Below are 22,838 nucleotides of genomic sequence, written 5' to 3'. Positions count from 1 at the left end.
AGAAAGGGCCACAGGCTGTCCTCCCCGTGCCTTAGCTCCTTTCACCACAACGTTTCTGGCGAGGTACCCGAAAGTTGCCAACTTCTTCTCGTTGCCGGGGCTCCTGTGCACAGCTGCCAGGTGCTGAAGCTTTTCCTAGCCCCCAGGCTCAAGTGACAACGACGGTTTAGAGGCGGGGAGAGATCGAGAGATCATCACCTGTTGGATTTCACCGTATGTTAAAGACACAGGAGACCTCTACGAACCAGCAGCTAACGTGTGCATTAGTGGCAATGGAGCGCCTCGTTTCCTAATAACGCAAAGGGAGCCCAGCCAGTCGAGGGAGCGGAGAACCTCCAGAGTCACGCAGGGGGCCGATCCCGACGCTGGGGATCGGTCCCTCCTCCTTGCCGGGGTTTTCTCGCTTGCTGCCCACCCCCTTCTCTCTTCCCCATCCTTTTTTCCCTCTCCTGGTCCAGCAACAGCGATTTCACTTTCACAGCTGCTGCTGCTGTTGCCGCCGCCGCCAACAACAAGCCTAAGTGATCCGCTGTCTCTCCTCCTCCTCCGCCCCGCCCCCCCCGCCGATCTATTGGAGATGGGATCGCCTCCCAAACCTTAGCATGCTTCTTCGGCACCGGGGGAACCGACACCTCATTTGCTGAGCCAGCCACCGGCAGCTCCATCTCCCCACTGACCACCCCAGAAGAAAAACAAGGTAGGCCTACCACCGATTATTTGCAGAAAGCAATAAAAAATGATCAAGGTTGAGTCAGCCTTACAAATGCACCCCCTCCCCGCGACACACACACACACACACCATCCCCATAACTGCTCTCTCTTTATCGCGCTGTGTCCTCAGCAATTGAGGAGGGGAGGGGCCACTCACCTTGGAATTCGTCTCGTCCGTCCCCCGGTCCCCCCCCCCGCCGGCGTCCGAACAACCCTTTCCATTTCCATTTATCCCTCTCTCCTTTAATAATTTCCTCCTAGATGAGCGGCAGCTTTACGCTGATTCTTTCCCTTCCCGATTCTGACACATTCCAGAGGACTAGCCGAATGATTCTGTTATAGGAAAATGAGACCTGTTCTGTCTTTTGAAGACTCCCTTCTTTGTTTTCTGCCTGCAGATGCTGTTGAACAGTAACCATCCCTCTCTCTTCTCCCCCTCTCCTTGCAAATCTCCCAAGAGAGAGAAGCTATAATAACAAAATCATTGTCTTGGTAAGGAGAGGTGGAGGGTGGATGATGGTTCTGGTGGTAGAATGAAGGCCTTAACTTTGCTTAACATCTTGAGATAAAACAAAGAGATTGTGGGAAGTTATGGCAGGCAACACCCTGGATGATCAATGTTTCCCCACCTCTATGATAACAGATACACATGAGAGCCTCTGGAACCTAATGGTGTGCCTAACAGCTTCTGAGCTTTATGTGGTCATCGGTTACCTACCCAAAGTTGGCAATCAAATAAGAGAAGTTATGGGGAAAGTCAGGAGTGGACCCTTTGACCCAAAGCAGAGGAACATTGCTAATTAAATTAAGGCAAAGAATTGGAGAAAGGTAGTCAATGCAAGGTTTAAAGCCCCACTCATACTTTGCCAGTTAAAACAATGAAATTGGTCTAAGTACTAATAAGTGCGCCCATCAAACTGGCAGATCCCTGTGTTTAACAGTCAAACATGACCATCTGACCTGCATTAATGTTCGGCAATTATGGGGCTTTCAAAGCGTTCGTTGTTCCTTTTTTAATAGCCATTACTCTTGTTCATTGCAATTAAAAATTGGGGGGGGGGAATAATCAGTGGATGTTAAGTTTGTTGTGATTCTGTCATGGATGCTTTAAGCTGAGATTCCTGCACTGCAAGGGGTTGGACTAGATGACTCTTGGGGTCCCTTCAAACTCTATAGTTCTATGGCTCTATTATTCCTTTTTAATTCCCCCATAACATGTGCACATGAAGCAGTCATCATTTATTTATTTTTATGCAAAGGGATTTGTGAGTTTGACATACATCCTTACTATTAGGGAAGCATATTTAATTGTTTTGTAACAGTGCATAAAACAGGTAAAACTGACCAGAGATTAGGTGGGGGGGATGCATAAGAGCTGATAGATAGGGAGGACTCTATCTATTGTTCAAGATGTCAAGAATGGCAGAACTTCAAGCAGGAAATAGAAACTTTTTGACAGAAAGGGTGGGTGGAGTACAACGGATTTTTAAAAAGTGGAAGAGAAGAATTTGTCAGATAAGTCTGGCTGCGAGTTTTAGGAATCTAACAAAACGAGTGCAAGTGTATTGCGGCATAAACATTTGCCCCACATAGCAGCAAGCCCACTTCATTGGATGGGAAATGTACTGGACTCAAAGTTCCATCAGCCCAGCCAGCATGACCAATGTTCATGGATGATAGGAGTTGTAGTTCAGCAACACTTGATGGTCACAGTCCCCCCGCCCTTTGCATTATACTTGGCCTGTCTTCTGGCAGCTGAAGATGTTTCTCCTCCCATCCACTGCTACGAATTTTGACCAGATATTGTCCACACCGTTCAAAAGTTACCCTTACCACTAAGGGCTAGAAACTTGTCTGTTCCCAGAATTCTCTGGGGCAGGTCTTCTGCTTTAAATGTATGTGGTGTGAACACTGCCTTGGGTATGCTAGTTAGGCAGGTCAGAGCAAATGACCTCTAAAGGGTTGCAGTTTTGGGAGGTCTTATTTCCATTTGGATTTGCTCTGGGCTGTGGAACTGAAGGTTTATCTGGGGTGAACCCGACTGAAAATCTTGTATTCAAGAGTGAAGTAAGGACAGCTGGGTCATCATGTGACCTCGTGGTTAGAGCCTCCAAACAGTACACAAAGGGAAAACTGGTTCATTTGAACAAGGTTAGTTCCACATGAAGCGTTTTCTCTGCAAATAACATTATTAATTTTATGCAGTTATTGCAGAGGAAACCAGATGATATCGCTGCCAAACCATTGCATGTCTGTAGGGGGGCATGGCCCTCCCATCTGTTTTAATATCCAGTTTGCAGTCACTTTTCTGACATCTGATGGAGGTTTAGTAACAAGTCCAACCTATTCAGGAAAGCCTTGCAAAGCCTTATGGAGGCTTGTCTCTGCTTCTGGCCTAACGATAACAAAAACAATAGTAATATCATTATTGTTATTACTATTGCACTTATTATTCGTTGTTTTAACAAAAAGCCAAAACCCAAAGAAATCTACAAAATAGTAGAAAGATTAATTGTTTTGTTTGTTTTTAAAGTCCATTTGTTGCCCTTGAATAATATATTTTCATGGCATAATTACAAGCCTACTCACCCTTTTCGTACAGTGGCATTGCAGGACCAGAGGAGGCTTCACTGGCGCCCCAATGAGAGAATTCAAACTGGCTGTGCCCTTACTGATAGGTGAAGGGGGCATAAGCCCTCTTCCTATCAGGAACTGGATCCTAGCCTGCACCCTGCTTTGGCAAATGAGGATGCAGGCCAGGACTTGGGCTGTGCCAGGAGCGGAGCCAATGGAACTGAGGGTGGGCTTCCCTCGGTTCCACCCCTTGCCCATTTAAGCAGCCTACACCTGGGGCAGAGCTTGTTTGTTCCTGCTCCGGGTTTTCCCGCACACCCACCTCGGTTTAAGCCGATAGTCAATGACTTTGTTGTGGCTATGGTGGTCGCCCTCCTTCGAGGGGCCGGGTAGGAATTTGCCTACTGGGCTAATTGGCACTGACCTGATGGTTTTGCCTATCTCACAGCAATCGTCAGGACTGGTTGGGCATTGGGGCAATCCTTTGTTTCGGACAGACAGGAGGTTGTAGTCTCTGCCTGCCCCTCCAAACGCTGGGTATCCTGTTAAAGAGATCCAGGGGGAGCGGCCATGTAAGTCTTAGGAACCCCCTCTTGGATTGACCACACATCAGTTTTGGCGGGCGGGCCGGAAGTATCTAGATTGACCCATGTCCAAGCAAACCTCTTTCATCTGTATTCAGTAAAGTTGTGGCCTGTTTTGACCAAAAACCAGTCTCATTGGTCTCTTATTATACAAATGGGGGTATGGAAAGTCCGATGCCTGGTCCTGCAAGACATAATTAGTCTTCCCACACACAATCAGGCCCTTTTAATTAATTGTTTCCTAATGTGGAATGAATTAATATTTAATAAGAAAATGTTTTGATGGTTAGGGCTGTTAGTAGGAAACAGCTAACTAAAAGCTTCTTTAGCTGAGAGCTACCAGGAAATGATTAACTAAAGGGCCAGTAGCTGGGAGAAGTGGAACTACTGCTGAATGGGACTTCTGAGTAAACATATTCTAGGACCTTGCCTATGAGGACAAACCCTGAATGATTTAATTCTGCTTCCATCTGACTGTGGAAGAGAAATCCCTTGGCATCACTAATGGACCATGAGGGCAGAAGCAACCCAAACTCAATCCCTGCATGAAGAGGGACTTAGATTTTTTGATGTTCCATTATCTATATATTCTCAACATAAATGCAGTTATAGCAGCGAGATACCCAAGGCAACTCTCTAATAAAAGCCCAGAGCAGAAGTATGTCAGATGTCTTCTCTGCCTCCATAATAGACTAGTGGCTCCTTTTATAGCAATAGGCATAGCTTGAACGGTGAGGAACAAAAACCTGAGTTGAAGAGGCATTCAGGTTTTCAAAGCTGTAAGAGCAAGGGTTTTTTGAACAAAGCTCTACATTTCAGGAAAGGAACCCCTGTAACTCGAGAGCTTACTCAATGACAAACCCATGAGTGTGACATTGGGATGGAGTTCTGTACGCAAGTCTCCTAAAATGGTGCAGAACTATTAGGAGAACTTCTAGCAGGTCCCTTACAGGGCTAAGAAAATGCCCTGCTCTTCACTGAGCAAAATCAGGGAACTGTGATTGACAAGGGTTCTTTTTATACATCCATCCATGGGCGGTTGTTCTGCAGCTCTGCACTTGGAGATGACAAGTGCACAGCCTTACAAAAAAAAATTAAGCAAAAATGGCAAGAGCATCACTGGATAATGATAGCAGTGGGGAGATAGTTATAGAACCAATAGTGGTGTAGTGGTTAGAGCATTGTTCTCAAAGGGTGTGGTGCACCACACTGGTGTGGCAGGAGAGAATGGCAATTGTAGCTGGAAGATAATGACAATCAAGGAAACATTTAGACATTTCAGTGTAGAATCAAAATATTTATTATTATAATTAAAAATTGTGGTGTGGCATGAGCAAATTTTTATTCTGAAAGTGTGGCAAATGTGGAAAAAGTTTCAGAAGCACTGGGTTAAAGTGTCGGACTAAGATCTGTGAGACCTGGGTTCAAATCCCCCCCCCAACATATAGTTCACTTGGTAGCCTGAGGTCTGACACTATTTCCCAGACTAAAATACCCTGTGGAACACTTTGGAAAGTGATCAGTAAATCAGTTATGACAATAGTGGTGATGATGATTATAATCCAACATTGCAGATCCTGCATTTAGCAGAGGGGTTGGACCTGATTACCTTCCAACTCTCTAAAAGCCCATAGGAATCTAAGAAGAGTCTTGCTGGATCAGGTCAGTGGCTCATCAAGAGTCCATGAAGTGATCAAGTAATTCCTGCTCACTCCCTTTTCCATTTCTAGTGTTCCAAAGCAGATATGCCCTCATGAGCGTCTGTTCTAATGCAGCCAATGGTCATGCAGGGATGCTCTTTCACCCTCCCCAGATGTCATGAGTGGCATGCCACAGGCCAATCTCGTCGCAACAGCACCTCCCATGCACAGTCTCAGGTAAGAACTCCTGATATTTATTGGTTCCTGTGCTTTTTATGGTGGGTAGGGATGTCTTTGTTTATATGTGATATTTTTTATAAACTGTTTTTGCAAAAGCTTATAACTAAAAAAAAAGTGAAAGAAAAAATACAATGAAAGAAAACAACAGCTCAACATATTTGAGCAGCTGGGGAAACCCAGTCAGATGGGCAGCATATAAATATATTAATATTATTACTATTATGGGGAGAAGCAAGTGGCTAATGAGGGGGCGTGGCCAGCAGGGAGTCCCAAGGGCCAAATAGGGACATTTGGAGGGCACAGGTGTTAAATTTCCCACTTCTGTCCTAGCTGTTGTCTCATTGCAGATGGCTCTTCCTCCATGAATTCACCTGATCCCCCTTTTTAAAGCAATCTATTCTAGTAGTCTTCCCTGTCCTGTGGCAGCAAGTTGGACACATTAATTAAATATTGGTTATGTGTTGTGGTTCTGGCATGTGAGAAGGGCATTTCCATCCCAAGGAACAAAAACTGTGGGGCTTGTGTGTGAGGGTGATAATGGATAAATGATAAATGAATTAGGGGCAAAGAGGGGGGCACTTTTTGCTTTGGCCACACTCACCTTTGGCCCCACCCATTTCCAGCTTTAGCCCCACCCACTTCTGTCTTGTAGCTCCCAGCCACTTTCCACCCAAGGAATGCAGCCCTCAAACAAAAATGTTGTCTGTCCCTGTTTTGCGACCATAGAAACCAGGTGTGGGGGACTTTTAGACCTCTAATGACCAGGGATGATGGCCATAAATCCTGGAAGACCTGCTCCCTGTGAGATAACCAGCCTCATATAACCAAGTCTATTTAATGCATGAAGGTGATAATACCATAGAATAAGCTGTACCACCAGTCTTAGCTCACCTTGGGAGGGACTATGTAATCAAGACTTTGTTCCTCCTCAACCCATGTCTTAGCTGGTTGCTGAAGCTCAGACTGCATGGCTCTTACAAGCCACTCTTGAGTTCCTATCACAATAATTTAGGAACTTTCACCACTGCAATTAAGCCAAGTTTATTGCCTGTTCAACTTTATCTGAATGCTATATGGAAAAGCACATGAATCGGATCTTTGGAGAGTTGTACATAAATTCTTTTAAACTTACCAAACGTGTGTGTTTTTCTATGTTGGGGGAAGAGGGAAACTTTGGGTAGAACTTAGAAGGACCTATTTTAAAGGTCTAACAGCCTATATTTCCACACTTTAATTTGCAGCATGTTTTGTGATTTCTCTACTGGGGTTCTGTCACCAAAAAATACTTGCCCAAAATTTGTATCTTGGCATCCAGGAAATTATTTTCTCTATGTTTATTTTTTTTCTTGCAACCAACATTCCCTGCCTTGCTGGCCTTTTCCCACCTGGCCTGGGAGGGTGGGGCCCTGACTCCAGCTGTAAAAACTGAGACTGCTGAACAGACTCTTGGGCTATTTAGAGATTTTTGTTGGGGCTTTTCGTTGTTGTCATCAACATAAAATTTCCGTACCTTCATATTTAGATCTTACGATTTATGTGGAAATTGTTCAGTTATGGTATTTTGATATGTATTATTTATTGTTTATTTCTATTTAAGTTACATTTGCAATTATGTTACATATGCAGTTATGCACTATTTTCCATAGTGAAAACTATGCCTTGAGCATGGTTTTCACTATGGAAAGGCAGCATACAAATTAAATGATGTTGTTGAGGATGATGATGGGAGTTGTAGTTCAACAACATCTGCAGGGCCAGAGGTTCCCGATACCGACAAAGAACATGGCATCTGCAATGGCTTCAAGACAAACTTCGGCCCTGCAAACATCTCACTGTAGAAATTTTAAAAGCTGTGAGGTGGGGCGGGGAGGGAGGGAAAGGCAGAGGTGGTGGACAGGCATGCAAGAGTGCAGGAGGTCATCTGGTGGAAAGAAGCAGGGGGGGAGAGACAAAGAGAAAGAGGGAGCTTTTTATCATGTGCCCGTAGGTGGGACCAAGCATGGAAACATTAGCTTATGGGGGGAAAGTCTGTGGGAGACCATTAGTGACAGGAACGGAATCCTCTTGGCCAAAACAAAGACATTCTTCCTCTTGCTTTGGTGCTGAAGGGGGTGGTGAATCCCAGGAATTTTCAGTATTCCCTGCGGGGAACCTGGGCTGCTTCCAGACAACCTGTTTATTGAGCATTCTTTGTTATTTGTTTCCACAGAGTTTGCAGGCAGGTTTGACAACAGCCCCCTGTTTTCTGAGCATTCGTTCTGATTTGTTTGCGTCAGGGGTTACATGACATGGCATCAAGCAGTCAGAGTTTCTCCAGACGGGTCTCCTCCTCCTCCTCCTTGCAAAACATGTACCCTAAAACATGTCGTTGACACATTGATAGTGCATTAATAGAGTATTTATACTGGATTATCCATACATCACTCAGCTTCATTAATTGCGCTATGATTGCTTCTCAATGCTACTGGAAGGGCACCCTTACGCTATAGCACAACAGAAGTGGGACAAAAACCAAACAAACCTAGAAGATTTATTCAGCATTCACTATGATTTGCTTGCAGACAGTTTATGTGAGGGATAGGTTCTGATCAGTTTTTATTGAATATTTGATTTGTTTGCAGAGTGGTTATATGACACGGGTGGTCTAAACAACTGAGCCTCTTGGGCTTGCCGATCAGGTCAGTGGTTCAAATCTATGCGATGAGGTGAGCTCCCATTGCTCTGTCCCAGCACCTGCCAGCCTAGCAGTTCAAAAGCACACCAGTGGAAGTAGATAAATAGGTATAGCCATGGTGGGAAGGTAAACAGCATTTCCGTGTGCTCTTGTTTCCGTCACGGTGTTCCGTTGCACCAGAAGCGGTTTAGTCATGCTGGCCACATGACCTGGAAAGCTGTCTGTGGACAAACGCTGGCTCCCTTGGCCTGAAAGCGAGATAAGCGCCGCACCCCATAGTTGCCTTTGACCGAACTTAATCGTCCAGGGGTCCTTTACCTCTACCTTTTTATGGCATTGAGCACTCATCCTGACTTGCTTGCGGGGTACTTATACATCTTCCTGTTAGTCATTTGTTCATGTCACACTTTTCAGTGCATTCCCCCATCACTTTCCAAACCAGAAAAAGTCCAGCACTTTCTCTCTTTTTGAAAAGTGGATCTCTTGTGCTAGGGCAACAGCTCTTTAATCCACTTAAAACACACACCCCTAAAGTTCTGGTAGACACTGGGGGAGGAAGAGGAGTGCGGGGGGAGCGCACCACCCCTGGCAGCGTGATCCCCAGGGTGCCATCACGGCTGCCCCCCTGCCCATGCTGGGCACCCCGCCCCTGCAGGTGGTGTGCCACACCCCCAGGACCCATGCCAGCCCCACCCCTCCTGCTTTCTGTCCCCTGGTGCTGGAGCATAAAGCTCCGCCACTGCGGGTAGATGATCAAATTCCTCCTGCAAAATCCTGACAGTCCAGAGGAACCCTTGTGATATGAAAAATTGCAGGATTTCATCAGGAAGCTACAGAACATGCACTGGTAGGAAATGAATAAATATGTCCTTACAGGAACTGTTGCAGACACGAACAGTTTAGAAAGCGCAACCATCTACAACTGCCCCAATAACATTATGAGAACGTCATCATTAATGCATAATAAAAAGGACATCTTCCCTCCCCTTCCCCCTCCCCACCCCATCCTGATTATCCTACACATTTTCCTGCCAATTCCTTTATTGCAAAAAGGATAACGATTTGCTGTGGTGGGTTATGTGAAATTATTATGCAAGTGTGAAACAAATCAGTGTTGATTGTGAAGCCTGGATTTGCTGGTATGTGATTGAATTCCACCTGGAAATAGGGACAGTCAGGAAGCATGTTTGGTCTGTAAGGAAGACTGACAGCCAGGGAAGGCCTGATCCCATCCCTCCACTCTCCAAAGAGGGATCTTTCCTCCACACCGGTTTTCACAGCAGTTTTCACATCAGACAACAGACACCACGGCATTGGTGGCTGGTGCCCATTTGAACTGGTGGGGCAGAAGGCAAGGATACCAACAATGGGTAGAGACAAGAGACAGTGACAGGCAGAACCTACAAGTCTAATTTTGCCCCCCATCCTCCCTACTGAGTTCTACAAGGGTAAGCATTGAGGCCAAGGAAGAAGAATCTGACAGGCATGGCCAACACCGGGTCATCCATATAGCAAGGTGACTATTCTCTTTCGACCCTTTTACTGCAGTTGAGTGTGACTGTCACAAGTCTACTCTGGGAGGGCAGGACGTTGCCCGTGACATTCAGCCTCCCTCTCACGCAGGCAGCTGCTTCCACCCCAGCCAGAGAATCAAGTGGTTTGGAGGGTGTTGGAATTCCATATGGACAAAGCTGCAATTCACAGCCTGAACGGTGGCTGTTGCTGCCACCCCCCTGCAAGATTCCTAGGGGGTCAGCAAAGAGACGGTAGCAAACCACTCCTTCCTGCAGCTCCCTCCCTTTCCTGCCTGCTTTCCCCATTCCCTCCTTTATCTCCCTTTTGGATGGCTTTGGTAGGGGTGGCAGTCGACAACACATGCTCTCCCATGGAGCTACCAAGGAGACCCTCTGGGGATCCTCGCGTATGCCCAGGTAAGGGAGAGCTGTCTGCAAAGGCAGGGTGCAGGCATGGATCTAAAAATAAAGCAGTTCACATGCATCTGGGCAGAGTGGGAGTGAATTAGCCAGCCTTACATCCCTGCAGTAGAGAGCAGCTGGAGTTTTGATGCTGAGCTGGAGACAACTGATTCCCCCATCCCAGAAGATTTTGTTTCAGGTTCGGGATGTCTAACTCTGTGTCTGTGTGTGGTCGGTGTATTTCACATTTCGGCTCTTGGTGTGTTGTGAACTTCTCTTGCAAGCTTTGCATGCTTGGGCTGTCTTTCGGCTCCATGTGGCAGCAGATTTTGGACCCTGTGGAGTTGTCTTCTGCTGTGACTCTATTGCAAGCTGCTGCTCTAAAAGAACCCCAGATTCCCCTGGGGTTTCCCCTCCTAGACTTAGGGTTTCCAACTTGAAACATTCTTCCCAGCTGACAGAGCAAGGCTAACCTACTTTAGCACTGTGAGAATCGGCGCATGAAAAGGCACCATTTTCCCAGTGTGAAGGCATCGTGAGATGCAGCAGCTGTGACATGAATGATTTATAATGCTCATCTTTTTAAGTTTCCTTTGCACTGCTGTGTGTGTGTGTGTTTGTGTGTGTGTGCATGGGCTCCTGCTGTACTTGCAATGTGCTCCCTAGCACAGGTGCGTAATTTTGCACTCTTTCAGAATTGATGCTTCCCAGAAAGTTTAACTGGGTATTGCAGATTTGCAAAGTTTTCCAGTTGAAACGAGATTCTGTTTAGCACAGCTCTTTTTTTTTAAGAAGAGCAATCAAAATATTAAAGGGTTTCTTCAGTAAAACCTTTTAAGACTCAAAATATTAAGAATTAGTTTGCCAGATGCGATGCTTAATACTTGAATTTCTTCCATATAATTCCTAAGCCATCCTGTGGATTTATTAAAACAAGGGGACACTGTAATTATGCATGGATTTTTACAAGCAAATCTGTGTTAAAAGAGATTTTCCTGGGGAATTCACCCAGCCGCACACCAGGGTTTTTTTCGTTTCTGCTCTAACAGACCATGGAATATTGCTGCTGAGTAGTCTTTGCCCTCCCCAACAACAATGCTCCCTTAGGGTGCCCTTCTGCTGAGAGCATTATGATGCTTGAGTATTCTATTCCTGGAGCCCTTGGGGTTGATGCCTTCTAATGGAAGGCAGTAAATGCTACATCGCTTTGGAGGACTAATGGCTAATTAGTCAGAGAGAGAAACTATGGCCAGCACAAATAAAGTCACAGTGGTGTTTTTCTTTAGTGAAAATGTCAGCAGCGGGTTGCAAAAAGTGGAAACTTCTGTGTGTGTGTGTGTGTTGGTTGTTGGATGCCAAGATCCATCTAGACCAGGGCTGGAGAACCTGTAACCCTCAGAATGTTGTTGGGCTCCCAGCTTCCATCATCCCTGACCATTTGCAAAGCTGGCTGGATCTGACTGGAGTTGGTAGCCTCACAGCTCCCTGCTTCCAGCAAAACTTGGCCAAGCGCCACTGGGAAGCTCACAAGCAGCTCTTGATGGGGCGAAAAAACCATGTCCCTGAAATCCACATCTCCATTATCTATCTTTAAGGTATGCAGTCTATATACTTGGAGGCTCCATTTTGTTATGGAAATGAAGAAGAGCAAGGCCAAGGGGTCCTTGTTTTCTTCCACAGTCCACGGTGGCCAGCCAACCAGCCAGATGTTTTATTGAGGCCCATCATCAGAATATGAACGCAACAGCCTGCCCCTATATGGGCTGAACCCTAACTTTCCCCTTGACATGCTAGTTTTCTATGTGCAGGGAAGTGACATATCTAGGTGGTAGAGCACTTTTGCATTGCATGCAGAAGGTCCTAGGTCCACTGTCTGGCACCTTACAGATGTTTCGGACTACAGCTTCTATCGTCCCCCAGCCAGCACAGTGTGCTTGAGCCTGTTGTTTCCCTGGATGGAGTGTTATGTATGTGTGTTTATAGAAACTTCTGGTTTTTGCATGGCTGGGAATATATAACCTGGTGCACATAGATAAGAGTTTCAATACTCTGCCCACTTTCGCCTCTGGAATCTTCCCCACTAGGGCATGTGACCCTCGGGCTGAAAATGGTTCCCACCTCTGGTGTTAAGTAATCAGGGGGAAGTACACCAACAATAGGAAAGAGGCAGGACCACTAAGATGCAATTCTAATTTAAACAAGTTAGTCTCAAAGCATGTGGGTTTCTCCATCAAGGAAATTTGTTCCGCAGCAGTGAGCTTAACAGATAATGTCACCTGCAATCCAGTTCACCATTTTCTGGGGAGTAACACAGTGGGACTTCTATCTAAGTACAGTGGTACCTCGGGTTACATATGCTTCAGGTTACAGACTCCGCTAACCCAGAAATAGTACCTCAGGTTAAGAACTTTGCTTCAGGATGAGAACAGAAATTGTGCTCTGGTGGCGCGGCAGCAGTGGGAGGCCCCATTAGCTAAAGTGGTGCTTCAGGTTAAGAACAGTTTCAGGTTTAGAACGGACCTCTGGAACGAATTAAAGTACTTAACCCGAGGTACCACTGTAAACATTATTCCACAGTGAGACCTGTACACACCTTCCTGGGAGTAAACTCTGTTGGACTTGGTGGGACTTTCTTGTGAGTTTGCTTTGAACTTTATATGCAAAGTTTATTGGCTTTTAATAAAAGCTCAAAGAAGGAAAAAGATAACCTATTAGCAACACATGTCAATTCACAATACCATTTTGCAAAACCAGGCATAAGGGCTTGCATGCATAAGACAGTTCCTCTGCAGGTGGTATATTGGAGGGAGGTAGTAGCAATCGTAGCAGCAGCAGCAGCAACAGTAGAAGTATTACTGTTCTACTATACATTTGGAAAATTGTTTGTCCGGTATGCATTTGGACACCTCTTAAGATAACACATTCGAATTTTGCATGACGGTTCCTGAGATCAAGTAGCAGGTTTTCATCTATGTTTGGATGCAACTGAATTTCCATACTGCATCTCATGTTTGGTTTCTTAGAATTCCCAATAGTAACAGATCTGAGGCTTCTAGTTATTTAATAATTCTAGTCAATTGATGTCTGTATCCTGCCTTTCCTCCAAGGAACTTGGGTGGTGAATGTGTGTTTTCTCCTTTTCATCCTAATGACAAATATGCAATGTAGGTTAAAGTTGAGAAATAGAGACTGGACCAAGGTCACCCTACTGTGTGGCTGAGGAGGGATTTGAAACCAGCTCTCCAGATGTTCCAAGCCATGGTGGGAAGGCTTGTGGTGTTGATTCAGTGGCATAAGAGGCAAACATCATGACAAGACATTGGAGGAGGGTATGATGCAGACTCGAGGAGAGGGACTGGAACCATGGAGAAGAATAGGGATGGGCAAATCTGGCCATTTTGTTTTTTTCTCAGTTCTTCATTTTTCCAGTCTTTAGCTCCCCACATTTCTACATCAGCATGACTTTTTTTTTAAAGTCCCTTTCAACCTAAGAATACACACCTTGAATTTTATGTGTTTTTAAATCTTTTGTTTTGTTTTGTTTTCTTACTTGTGTTTTTGTGTTTTTCTTTGATTTTTTTGGATAATGGAAAAATCTTAATAAATATCATTTAAAAAAAAAGAATACACACATTTCTGTTTGCACTTGTGCCTTCAGACACATTTTTCATGTTATTTTCTCTTACTTCTTTTGTACACATAACTTGGCTTGCAGAACTGTATCACAAAGTTTGGAGAAATGCAGATTTCAAAGGATGGCTGCATTCCAGTCCACTTATCCTTATTATCATTACATTTATATTCCTCCCAGAGGGCAGTATTGTTTCAGAAAGTGCAATATTCACATTTTAATGCGAACAGAAATGAATCTCTCCTCCCTCCCTTGCTGGCATCATGAGCAGATGGAAAGATGCTGCAGGGCTTGTATCTCACCCTCAAGCCAGTGTTTCCCCAAGCCTGACCCAGTGATTCCTGGCCTTTAAGCTACGGTAACTGCTCAATACATCCCCTGATAAATGCTGCAGATAAATAGTTGGCCAAAGTAGCCCACAGCAGGCTGTGCATTTATTGGGCATTTACTTTTTAAATGAGAAGCTAAGATAGCCAGGTTTCAAGGTTTGATATACAATTCCTGGATTATAGCCAGTGCTGTAGCATGGGTGGGTGGCGCTGTGGTCTAAACCACTGAGCCTCTTGGGCTTCTCGATCAGAAGGTTGGTGGTTTGAATCCCTGTGATGGGGTGAACTCCTGTTGCTCTGTCCCAGCTCTTGCCAAACTAGCTGTTCGAAAGCACACCAGTGCAAGTAGACAAATAGGTACCGCTACGGTGGGAAGGTAAATGGTGTTTCCATGCGCTCTGGTTTCTGCCACAGTGTCCTGTTGCGCCAGAAGCGGTTTAGTTAGACTGGCCACATGATTTGGAAAGCTGTCTGTGGACAAACGCCGGCTCCCTCGGCCTGAAAGCAAGATGAGCACCACAACCCCACAGTTGCCTTTGACTTAACAGTCCAGGGGCCCTTTACCTTTTTTTTTTTACCTTTTTATGGGTGAGCCATAGGGGCAATTGCCTGGGCGCAAAATTCTTAGGGGCACAACATTCCAAAAAGAAAAAATAAGATAATAATTTTTTAAAAAATATTGCGCCCTCCTGGTCACACAGAATATCTTCCAATGATCATGAAGGAAGGACTGAGGAGTGAATTTGAGTGAGGGCCTGTTGCTAGGGTGCCCTCTGCATGAGCTTTAGAAAGATACCCGCTCCTGGACAGCAACAACAACAACCACAACCTCCCCCCATATACTGCTCACCACTGTGCTTGACACTCACGGGGTGCCACTGCTGCCACTTGGGTAGGTCACCGGGCTATTGCTGCTTTGTTCCAGCCTATCAGAGGGCGGTGCGAAGCATACTTTCCTTGCCCCAGGCTCTGGCAACCCATGCTACCCCACTGATTATAGCTTCCTTCTCAGGGACACTGAGGAGCCAGAAGTAAAGGGACAGTCTGCCCCCACCCCCGAACTCTTGCCACACTAAAATCTGTAATCTAATAAACTTACTATTTGGTTAAATTTCTAGGAGAGGCATGTATGTGCAGTCCTGTTGGGTTTGGCTTCATCTCCTTTGCCCATCAGGCTCTACCCCATACCTGTCCAATATGGTGAGAGTCTGCCCCTGGAGCAATTACTGCAACCTCCTACCCCACTAGGCTAAAGTTACCAGATGTCCCCATTTCCCAGGGACAGTCCCCAGATTTGCAAATCAGTCCCCATACAAAATCCATTGAAGTTGAAAAGTGTCCCTGGATTCATTGAAAAAAATCTGGTAACCTTACACTAGGCACTACTGGACTCCATGCCTGTTCTAACAAAAGCTACCTCTGAGTTGCCAGTTTCTACTCTGTAAACTCAGGACATCTAACAATTCTAAGCAGAGCCCAAGAATTACCTTTCTGCTATTATGTGAATCTTTCCATTCTCTTACTATGCTAATTACTTTGGGTTTATCAATTTTTATTAATCTATGACTATGATCAATTAATCATGTCACTCCAGCTGTACTGAGATCAGGCTGTGGTTATTCGGCATCAAGAGTAATGCATTCTATACAAATTCAGAAAGACTTCTGCCTTCAGAGTTGCTTTATATTTTTCAGGGCTGCGCCAAAGACTCCCGATTCATGGGATGAGTACTGGGAACCTATAATCCAAAATCATTACAAACAGCAGCCCCATCATCAATGGGGAGACCCTTGATTCTGTTGCTGCCTTAGTGTATTGGTGATTGATGCTTCACTTTGTGATTTGTTGGTGTGTGTTTTTTCTTCCTGATGTTAAGTTTGATGGTTTATATTTTAATGGTTGAGTCATTCTTGCTTTTATGTTTTTTAAGCCACCTTGAGCACCTCCGCCAGGGCTCACGGACTGCAATTCTCATTGCACATGTCCAGGAATTATCCAAGATGCTGCTCCATGCAATGTCGCAGAGGATGCTGGTTGTTTTTTTAATTGCAGATTTATACTGGTTTTTACAAGGAAGGGCCATAACTCAGTAGAAGGGCATCTGCTTTGTATGCAGAAGGTCACAGGTTCAATCCCTGGCAATGTACAGATGTAAGGCTGGAAGAGACACTCATCTGAAACCCTGGACAGTCACTGCCAGTCAGTTTGGACAATACTGAGCTACATGGATCAATGAGTCTAATTTGGCATAAGACAATTTCCTATACTCCCAGGAGATCAAGGTGGTATAAAGCCCTTAATTCTTCCTTGCAACAACCCCTGTGTAGTGTATTAAGCCAAGAGACATAGGTGACAACTCCCTGGGACCCTGGGTGCCCGAGTACCCAACCCCCCCCCATTTTGGTGCCAGGGCCATGCACGTTGGGTTTGAATGTGAGTCTCCCAGTCCTGACACTTGCTGACTCAAATCTCAGTTTGTGTGCAGCTTCATTGGCCCACCTTTAAGCACTTATTGACCCTGAGCAACTGTGTGTGTTGTTTGTGCAGGGTTTTGTCCTGGACTTGATTTTACTACTGGAAATGTACATATTGTGTTGGTAGCACAATGTCTTTTACCTGGGAGGCCAGATTAGTGGCTTGATTCTATTTAGCTTTCCCCACAGAGAAGGAAATTAATCTTAAGTGGTTTATGGGGTGAGGGGCAGAAAGGAAAATGCAATGGAGGGAAAAGATTGAACAGCAAATTGATAACTGCAATCAAAATACTAATAGCAGTAGTACAAATCTAGGAAACTCAAACAGATGGCACCCACAGTTGTCGTTATTTTAAATAGCAGATATATATAGCATTAGCTATTTCCAGTCCTTAAATAGCCAAAACAGCATCACCCCATGTACAGAACATCAGCAGGTTTGGGTTTGCAAGTGCACAAAAAATATTTAGCAAATAAAATCCTAAGAGGGAGATCCGCCAAACATCCCAAGCCCAAGGAAAACTGAAAATGCCCAGTGGGCTTGGAAGGCTGATCGTTAAGGGTGGGAATGAAAACTGGAGGGGGATAGGATTTTGTGGAGTAAATGGAACGCTGAACAAGGAGCACTCTACACTGCAGCGTTTTGTTGCAGATCCCACTCAGGTATTACTATTTCTGATATTCAGGCTTTCCATGTGGCTGTTTGTATAGCTAAAACGGTGTGTGCACATGCAGGCATAAATACATCCATGCATACACAAACACACACACAACATCTTAGCAGGCTTGGACTTGGGGATCACCAAGTTTTACAGAAGTACAAAAAAATGGGAGGAACCGAAGCTAAAAAACAGCTCAGTGAGGATTGAGAGTGGTTACAGAATCCTAATGGGTTGTTTGGAATGAGGGGATGGATTGGAGTATCCTGAACAGGAGCAATTCACGCTGCAACATTTCATTGCTGCTTCTATGTGTCACACATTTAATGTTAACTGGTGACCATTTAAAAAGAGGTAAAGAGGGACTCTGGCAAGTCTTCATCACCAAAGTCACCAACATCATTTGGATGCTCATGCAACCAATAGCAGATTGGATATGCATAATGACTATTTATTCAATGCTGTAAGTTTTATTTATTATAACACTTTTGGATTTTTGAATCATTGCAAAGAAAAACAACACCAATGTGTTGTTGCACCTGTACATCTCTGCAGTTGCGGTTTGCATTGGGCACATACCAAAAGAAACAGAATGCTTTTATATCTGCTTGAGACCTTGATCATACCATTTTGCTCAGTCATGAAATACATATTTTGGGTATCAAAAATAATTCATATGTCGCAAAGACATCTAATTAAGAAAACATATTTTGGGGGTATTTTTAAGGAAACATATGAAGTCTTTTTATAGTTTCATTTGAAGAAGGATGGAAGAGTCATGCCACTTGTGGGAGTGATTCATTATTTTGTATTTGTTATTGCTATCCAGAATCCTTGCTCTCTTAAAATAGAACAAGCGTATCTGTTCTCTTTTTAAATGTCAGAAGTATGTTCCATTTTCCTTTGCCTCAGTTTCAGATGCCTCAGTAGTCTTATTCATTTACTTACTCAGTTAAAAGCATTTCTAAAGCCCTCAGTATTTTTTAAAAAATATCTAAGCAGTGTGCACTTTGTACAACAGGAAAACATCCACTGAAACAACAATACAACCCTAATTAACAGGGAGCAGAGTCAACACCCCACAACCAGATCAGGATGAATGCTCAATAAAAACCAGGTATAAACTAACTTCCGCATAAGCTTCGTCCAAGCAAATCAGGATGAAAGCTGATTAAATGGGCTGTCTGGAGGGGTCCTATGCAGTGCTTTTTTATGGGGGTATGCGGGGGTATGCATACCCCTAAACATTTTGTGAATCTAAGTTTGGCCTCATTGAGGAGCAGTATTTCAATATGAGTAGGAAAATGAGAGTACCCCTAAACATTTTTTTAGAAGGAAAAAAAGCACTGGTCTTATGTATTGATTAAAATGCCACCAAACAGAAAGCCAACTCCTCTTCAGGCTGGAAGTTAATCAAAATGGGGGTGGGGAGAGGAAGGGAAAAGTCTGGCCATGATGTTTGAGCTCCAAAGTCCTGCACTACGCAAGTCTTTTAAGATGGCACAGGGCTAGACTCTTATGTGGCTTTTATAATGTAATTGAGTGCAGTGTAACTACTACTGTTGTTGTTGTTGTTGTTGTTGTTGTTGTTTGGAAACAGGACCAGGACTCAGAGGAGTGAGTTTTCACCCTTGTCCCTGCCAGTTGAAATGCACCCGCCTGGTGCCTCTTGTTCAGAATAAATGGAAAGCTCTCACTGATGACATTGGGAGATATCACATGTTATGGGGCTCCATTCCCATTGCCCAGTTCAGGTGTGGGGAACCTTTTTGACTCTATGGACCAGATCCTTATCTGGCTCCATCCCTGCAGGTCAACAGGATCAGATGGGCATCACCAATCAGACTGGATATCACCAGCCACATGATGCTATGATATCCTGCCTACCTGCCCAAATCCCTTGTACTGTACAGTAGTTCCCAAGCAGGCTTTGGCTCTCCTTCCAGTCAGCAGAAGCCTGCTTTCCCTTGCCCCAATACACAGTTAGGGGTACAATTTAATGCTCCTGGTATGCTATTGTGTGAGGAGCCAGGTGGCCATGGTTTGTGGGCCAAATTTGAACCCGACGGTTCAAGTTTGACCAGCAAACCAGAGGCTCCCCAACTTTGGCATAGTTGGTTGGAGGAGGGCATTTAACCCTCGGAAGTTAAAAAAAGTAGGGAAAATTTTCTGTTATATTGTGGACTGTCGTTGCACTGCTAATGTAGGGATGTTCTCTATCTGTGGTTGCTTAAATTCTTGCAAGGAATGTTGTATTGTGCAGAGCTTGGTCCAATCTAGTAAAGTATTTCTTGCATCCTAAAGAAATTTGTATGCTTAGAATCACTTAAACCCGATAGCTGTGCCTTATGTATTAAGAGATCCAGGCTATGTTTTCCTGCCATGAAAAGACTATTGGTTTACAACCAAGATTCTAGTCCATTTTAAAAAAAACAGTTAGACCTCACAAGACAAGTCAAAAACCATCCTTGTGATGCAGGAGGAGGAACAGAGCAAAAGCGGCAGTTTGTGAGTGACCAGCCCAGCCAAGTTCTGCCCTCTAGTGGTTCCTTATGAGAAAGCCAGCTGTGATTTTACCCCTTCCCCCCCCCACTATATTTCCCTGTATTTGCAATGTTCAAGTGTGAGTGGTGATTGCTATGTAGCAAAATAGCCCCACTCATGCCCAAGAGGGAGGTATCAGGAGGCTAGAGAGGGAACTCCAGAGTTTACAGAATTACACACACACACACACACACACACACACTTAAAAAATTCCTTCCAGTAGCACCTTAGAGATCAACTAAGTTTGTTATTTGTATGAGCTTTTGTGGGCATGCACACTTCTTCAGATACACTGAAACAGAAGTCACCAGACCCTTATATATAGTGAGAGGGTGGGGAGGGGTATTACTCAGAAGGGTGGTGGGAATGGGTGATTGGCAGGTTTACCACACCTATCAGCCACACCTATCAGATTGGCAGGTTTACCACACCTATCTGTTTCAGTGTACAGTGGTACCTCAGGTTACAGACGCTTCAGGTTACAGACCCTGCTAACCCAGAAATGGTACCTCGGGTTAAGAACTTTGCTTCAGGATAAGAACAGAAATCACGTGGTGGCGGCATAGCAGCAGCAGCAGCGAGAGGCCCCATTAGCTAAAGTGGTGCCTCAGGTTAAGAGCAGTTTCAGCTTAAGAACGGACCTCCAGAACGAATTAAGTTCTTAACTTAAGGTACCACCGTATCTGAAGAAGTGTGTATGCGAAAGCTCATACCAATAACAAACTTAGTTGGTCTCTAAGGTGCTACTGGAAGGATTTTTTTTTTATTTTGTTTCAACTACAGCAGACCAACACGGCTACCTACCTGTAACTTAAAAAAAAAAAAATATTAAAGGAGTGGAGAGAGGAAGCTATGGAGGAAGACCCCAGCAGGCACAATGGGCTTGAAATGCTAACTGCTCTAGGGGGGAGGGGGAAATAGAATGAGGCATTGTGCAGGAAGGCTCTCAATAACAACACTCCACACTGTAACTTTCTGTTGCAGATCCCACTTACATACATAGAGAGTGTCCTCCTACTTGTTCAGATTTTTTTGTCCATTTACTCCAAGAGTAGGGAACCTAACTAGACCTGCAAAGCTATTTCCTCCAAATAACACCCACTTGCCCCACACCTGACATCAGGTGTGAGGCAGAGGAAGATGCAGGTGGGTTCTGCACTGGGAATGGGCATGGACTCCTTTGAAGGTTTCTCACTTCTGATGTCCACAGTGTAATAGTTATCACATTCGCCCAACACATGGAAGTTTGATACCAGGCAGAAAAAAATAACCCTGGGGGGGAAAACTCCTCCATTGCAGGGGGTTGGACTAGATGACCCTCATGGTCCTTTCCAACTCTACGACTGACAGTAGCTCTACAAGGTCTTGTGTCTTTCCCATCACCAATCCCCCCCTATCTGCACTATTCAGTATTGCGCCACTTTAAAGTGACATGGCTTCCCCCAAAGAATCCTGGGAAGTGTAGTTTTTTACAGGTATTGCGAGTTGTTAAGCAACCCCCTATTCCCCTCAGAAAGCTACATGTTCCTTGAAAAAAGGGATGGATAGTTAAATTACTCTGGGCATTGTAGCTCTGTCAGGGGGATAGGTAGTCACCTAACAATTCTCAGTACACTTAACAAACTACAGCTCCCAGGGTTCTTTGGGGGACTATTCAAGTTGTATCATAGTGATTGGATTTGGTGCATGTTTCCTGTTACCATCTTCTCCTTCCCTAATATGTACTGATTGAAAAATCCCAACTACTGCTGATAAATAAGAATCGAACATCCATGAATACTCACGACAGCAAGTGCTGTCACACTATTTTTTTTTGGTTGTGAGCTTTTAAAAATTGCTTAATGAAATTGGTTAATGAAGCAAAAACAAAACAAAGATGACCCCCCCTTTTCCCTCTTGTTTTTCATGATACAAAAGAAAAGCGGTTGAGTAACTAAAAATCAGGTGGTTAATAAACTAAAATGTCTTTTATAAAGCAGCACCCAGTATTAATCATAGATTTTTAGAACAATTCCTATGCATCCCTTCCCACACAATTGTTCCCCAACAAGGAAAGAAGAGGAGCAATAGGATAAAAATTTACTGCGCTCCCTTGCCGTGTGGGTACCAAATGCTTTTTTTTCTTCATTTGATAATAGAGTTTCCTGCTTTCTGTGTTTATGCTCAGGTTAAAGCAGCCCAAGATGGTGCTGCACCAGCCTGTGTGAGCCAAAAGCCTCTGAATGGTGCCATTGGGCCACAGATGCCTCTTGAGATGAATCTCTGCTGGAATGAGATTAAAAAGAAATCGCACAGCCTTCGGTGAGATGCTGGGAGATGCGTGGCAAAGTGCCTTGTTTTCATTTGGCTTACAGAAGCCAGTCTGACAGATACTGAAGCCAAAGTTGAAATCCTCATGGGTGAGAATAGACAGTGCAGGGATGGGAAACTGTTGTGGCTCTGGTCTGGACCCTGAGAACCAGCTTTGGCAAGCAGATGGGGCATCCTACCTGTCAATCACACAGTGTCGCTTTGATGTCCCACACCCAGCAGACAGGTTGTCCTGCCCACCTGTCCAAAATCTGTTGGATGCTTAGGAACCGCTGTGCAAAGGGTGTTGCTTGCCCTATGCTTGGTGCTTGCAAAATGCAGGGTTTTTTCTCCCTATCCCACATTAGCTGAAGGAGAGAGGAAGGAAGAAGCCTGCATTTTGCAAGCATTGGCTGTGTGAGGGAGAATTATCCCTCACAGCCAATGCGGGGTGGAGGGAGAAGTGGGAGGTCACGAAGCCATTTTTCTCAAGCCATAGCCATAGTGATGTCTGTTGACATCACTTGTGACATCAGCCAATGGACAAAAGAAGGGTTTAATTCTGAGTATCCA

At 44.6% G+C, this 22,838-nt stretch overlaps 1 protein-coding gene across 10 annotated transcripts in view; it reads left to right on the top strand.

The window, feature by feature from the left end:
* The window catches only part of DRP2 (dystrophin related protein 2), a 59,190-nt gene continuing 36,352 nt past the window's right edge, over positions 1 to 22,838 (top strand). For 3 of the 10 annotated variants that reach the window (XR_008328649.1, XM_053374701.1, XM_053374697.1), the window contains exons 1-3: positions 3 to 697; positions 5,600 to 5,746; positions 22,144 to 22,277. Coding sequence is in view for 9 of the 10 variants with exons in the window: in XM_053374701.1 (XP_053230676.1) it covers positions 5,639 to 5,746; positions 22,144 to 22,277 (242 nt within the window). In the remaining variant the exon portion in view is untranslated. Of the gene's footprint in view, positions 698 to 1,109; positions 1,204 to 5,599; positions 5,747 to 10,246; positions 10,355 to 22,143; positions 22,278 to 22,838 lie in introns of those variants that run through there. The other 7 variants (XM_053374703.1, XM_053374699.1, XM_053374706.1 and 4 more) reach the window with 7 other exon arrangements.

This window comes from Podarcis raffonei, chromosome Z (assembly GCF_027172205.1).
Source record: "Podarcis raffonei isolate rPodRaf1 chromosome Z, rPodRaf1.pri, whole genome shotgun sequence".
NCBI classification, from domain to species: Eukaryota; Metazoa; Chordata; class Lepidosauria; order Squamata; family Lacertidae; genus Podarcis; species Podarcis raffonei.
Note: the sequence above shows the minus strand (reverse complement) of the source record. Positions and strands in the feature narration are given on the sequence as shown.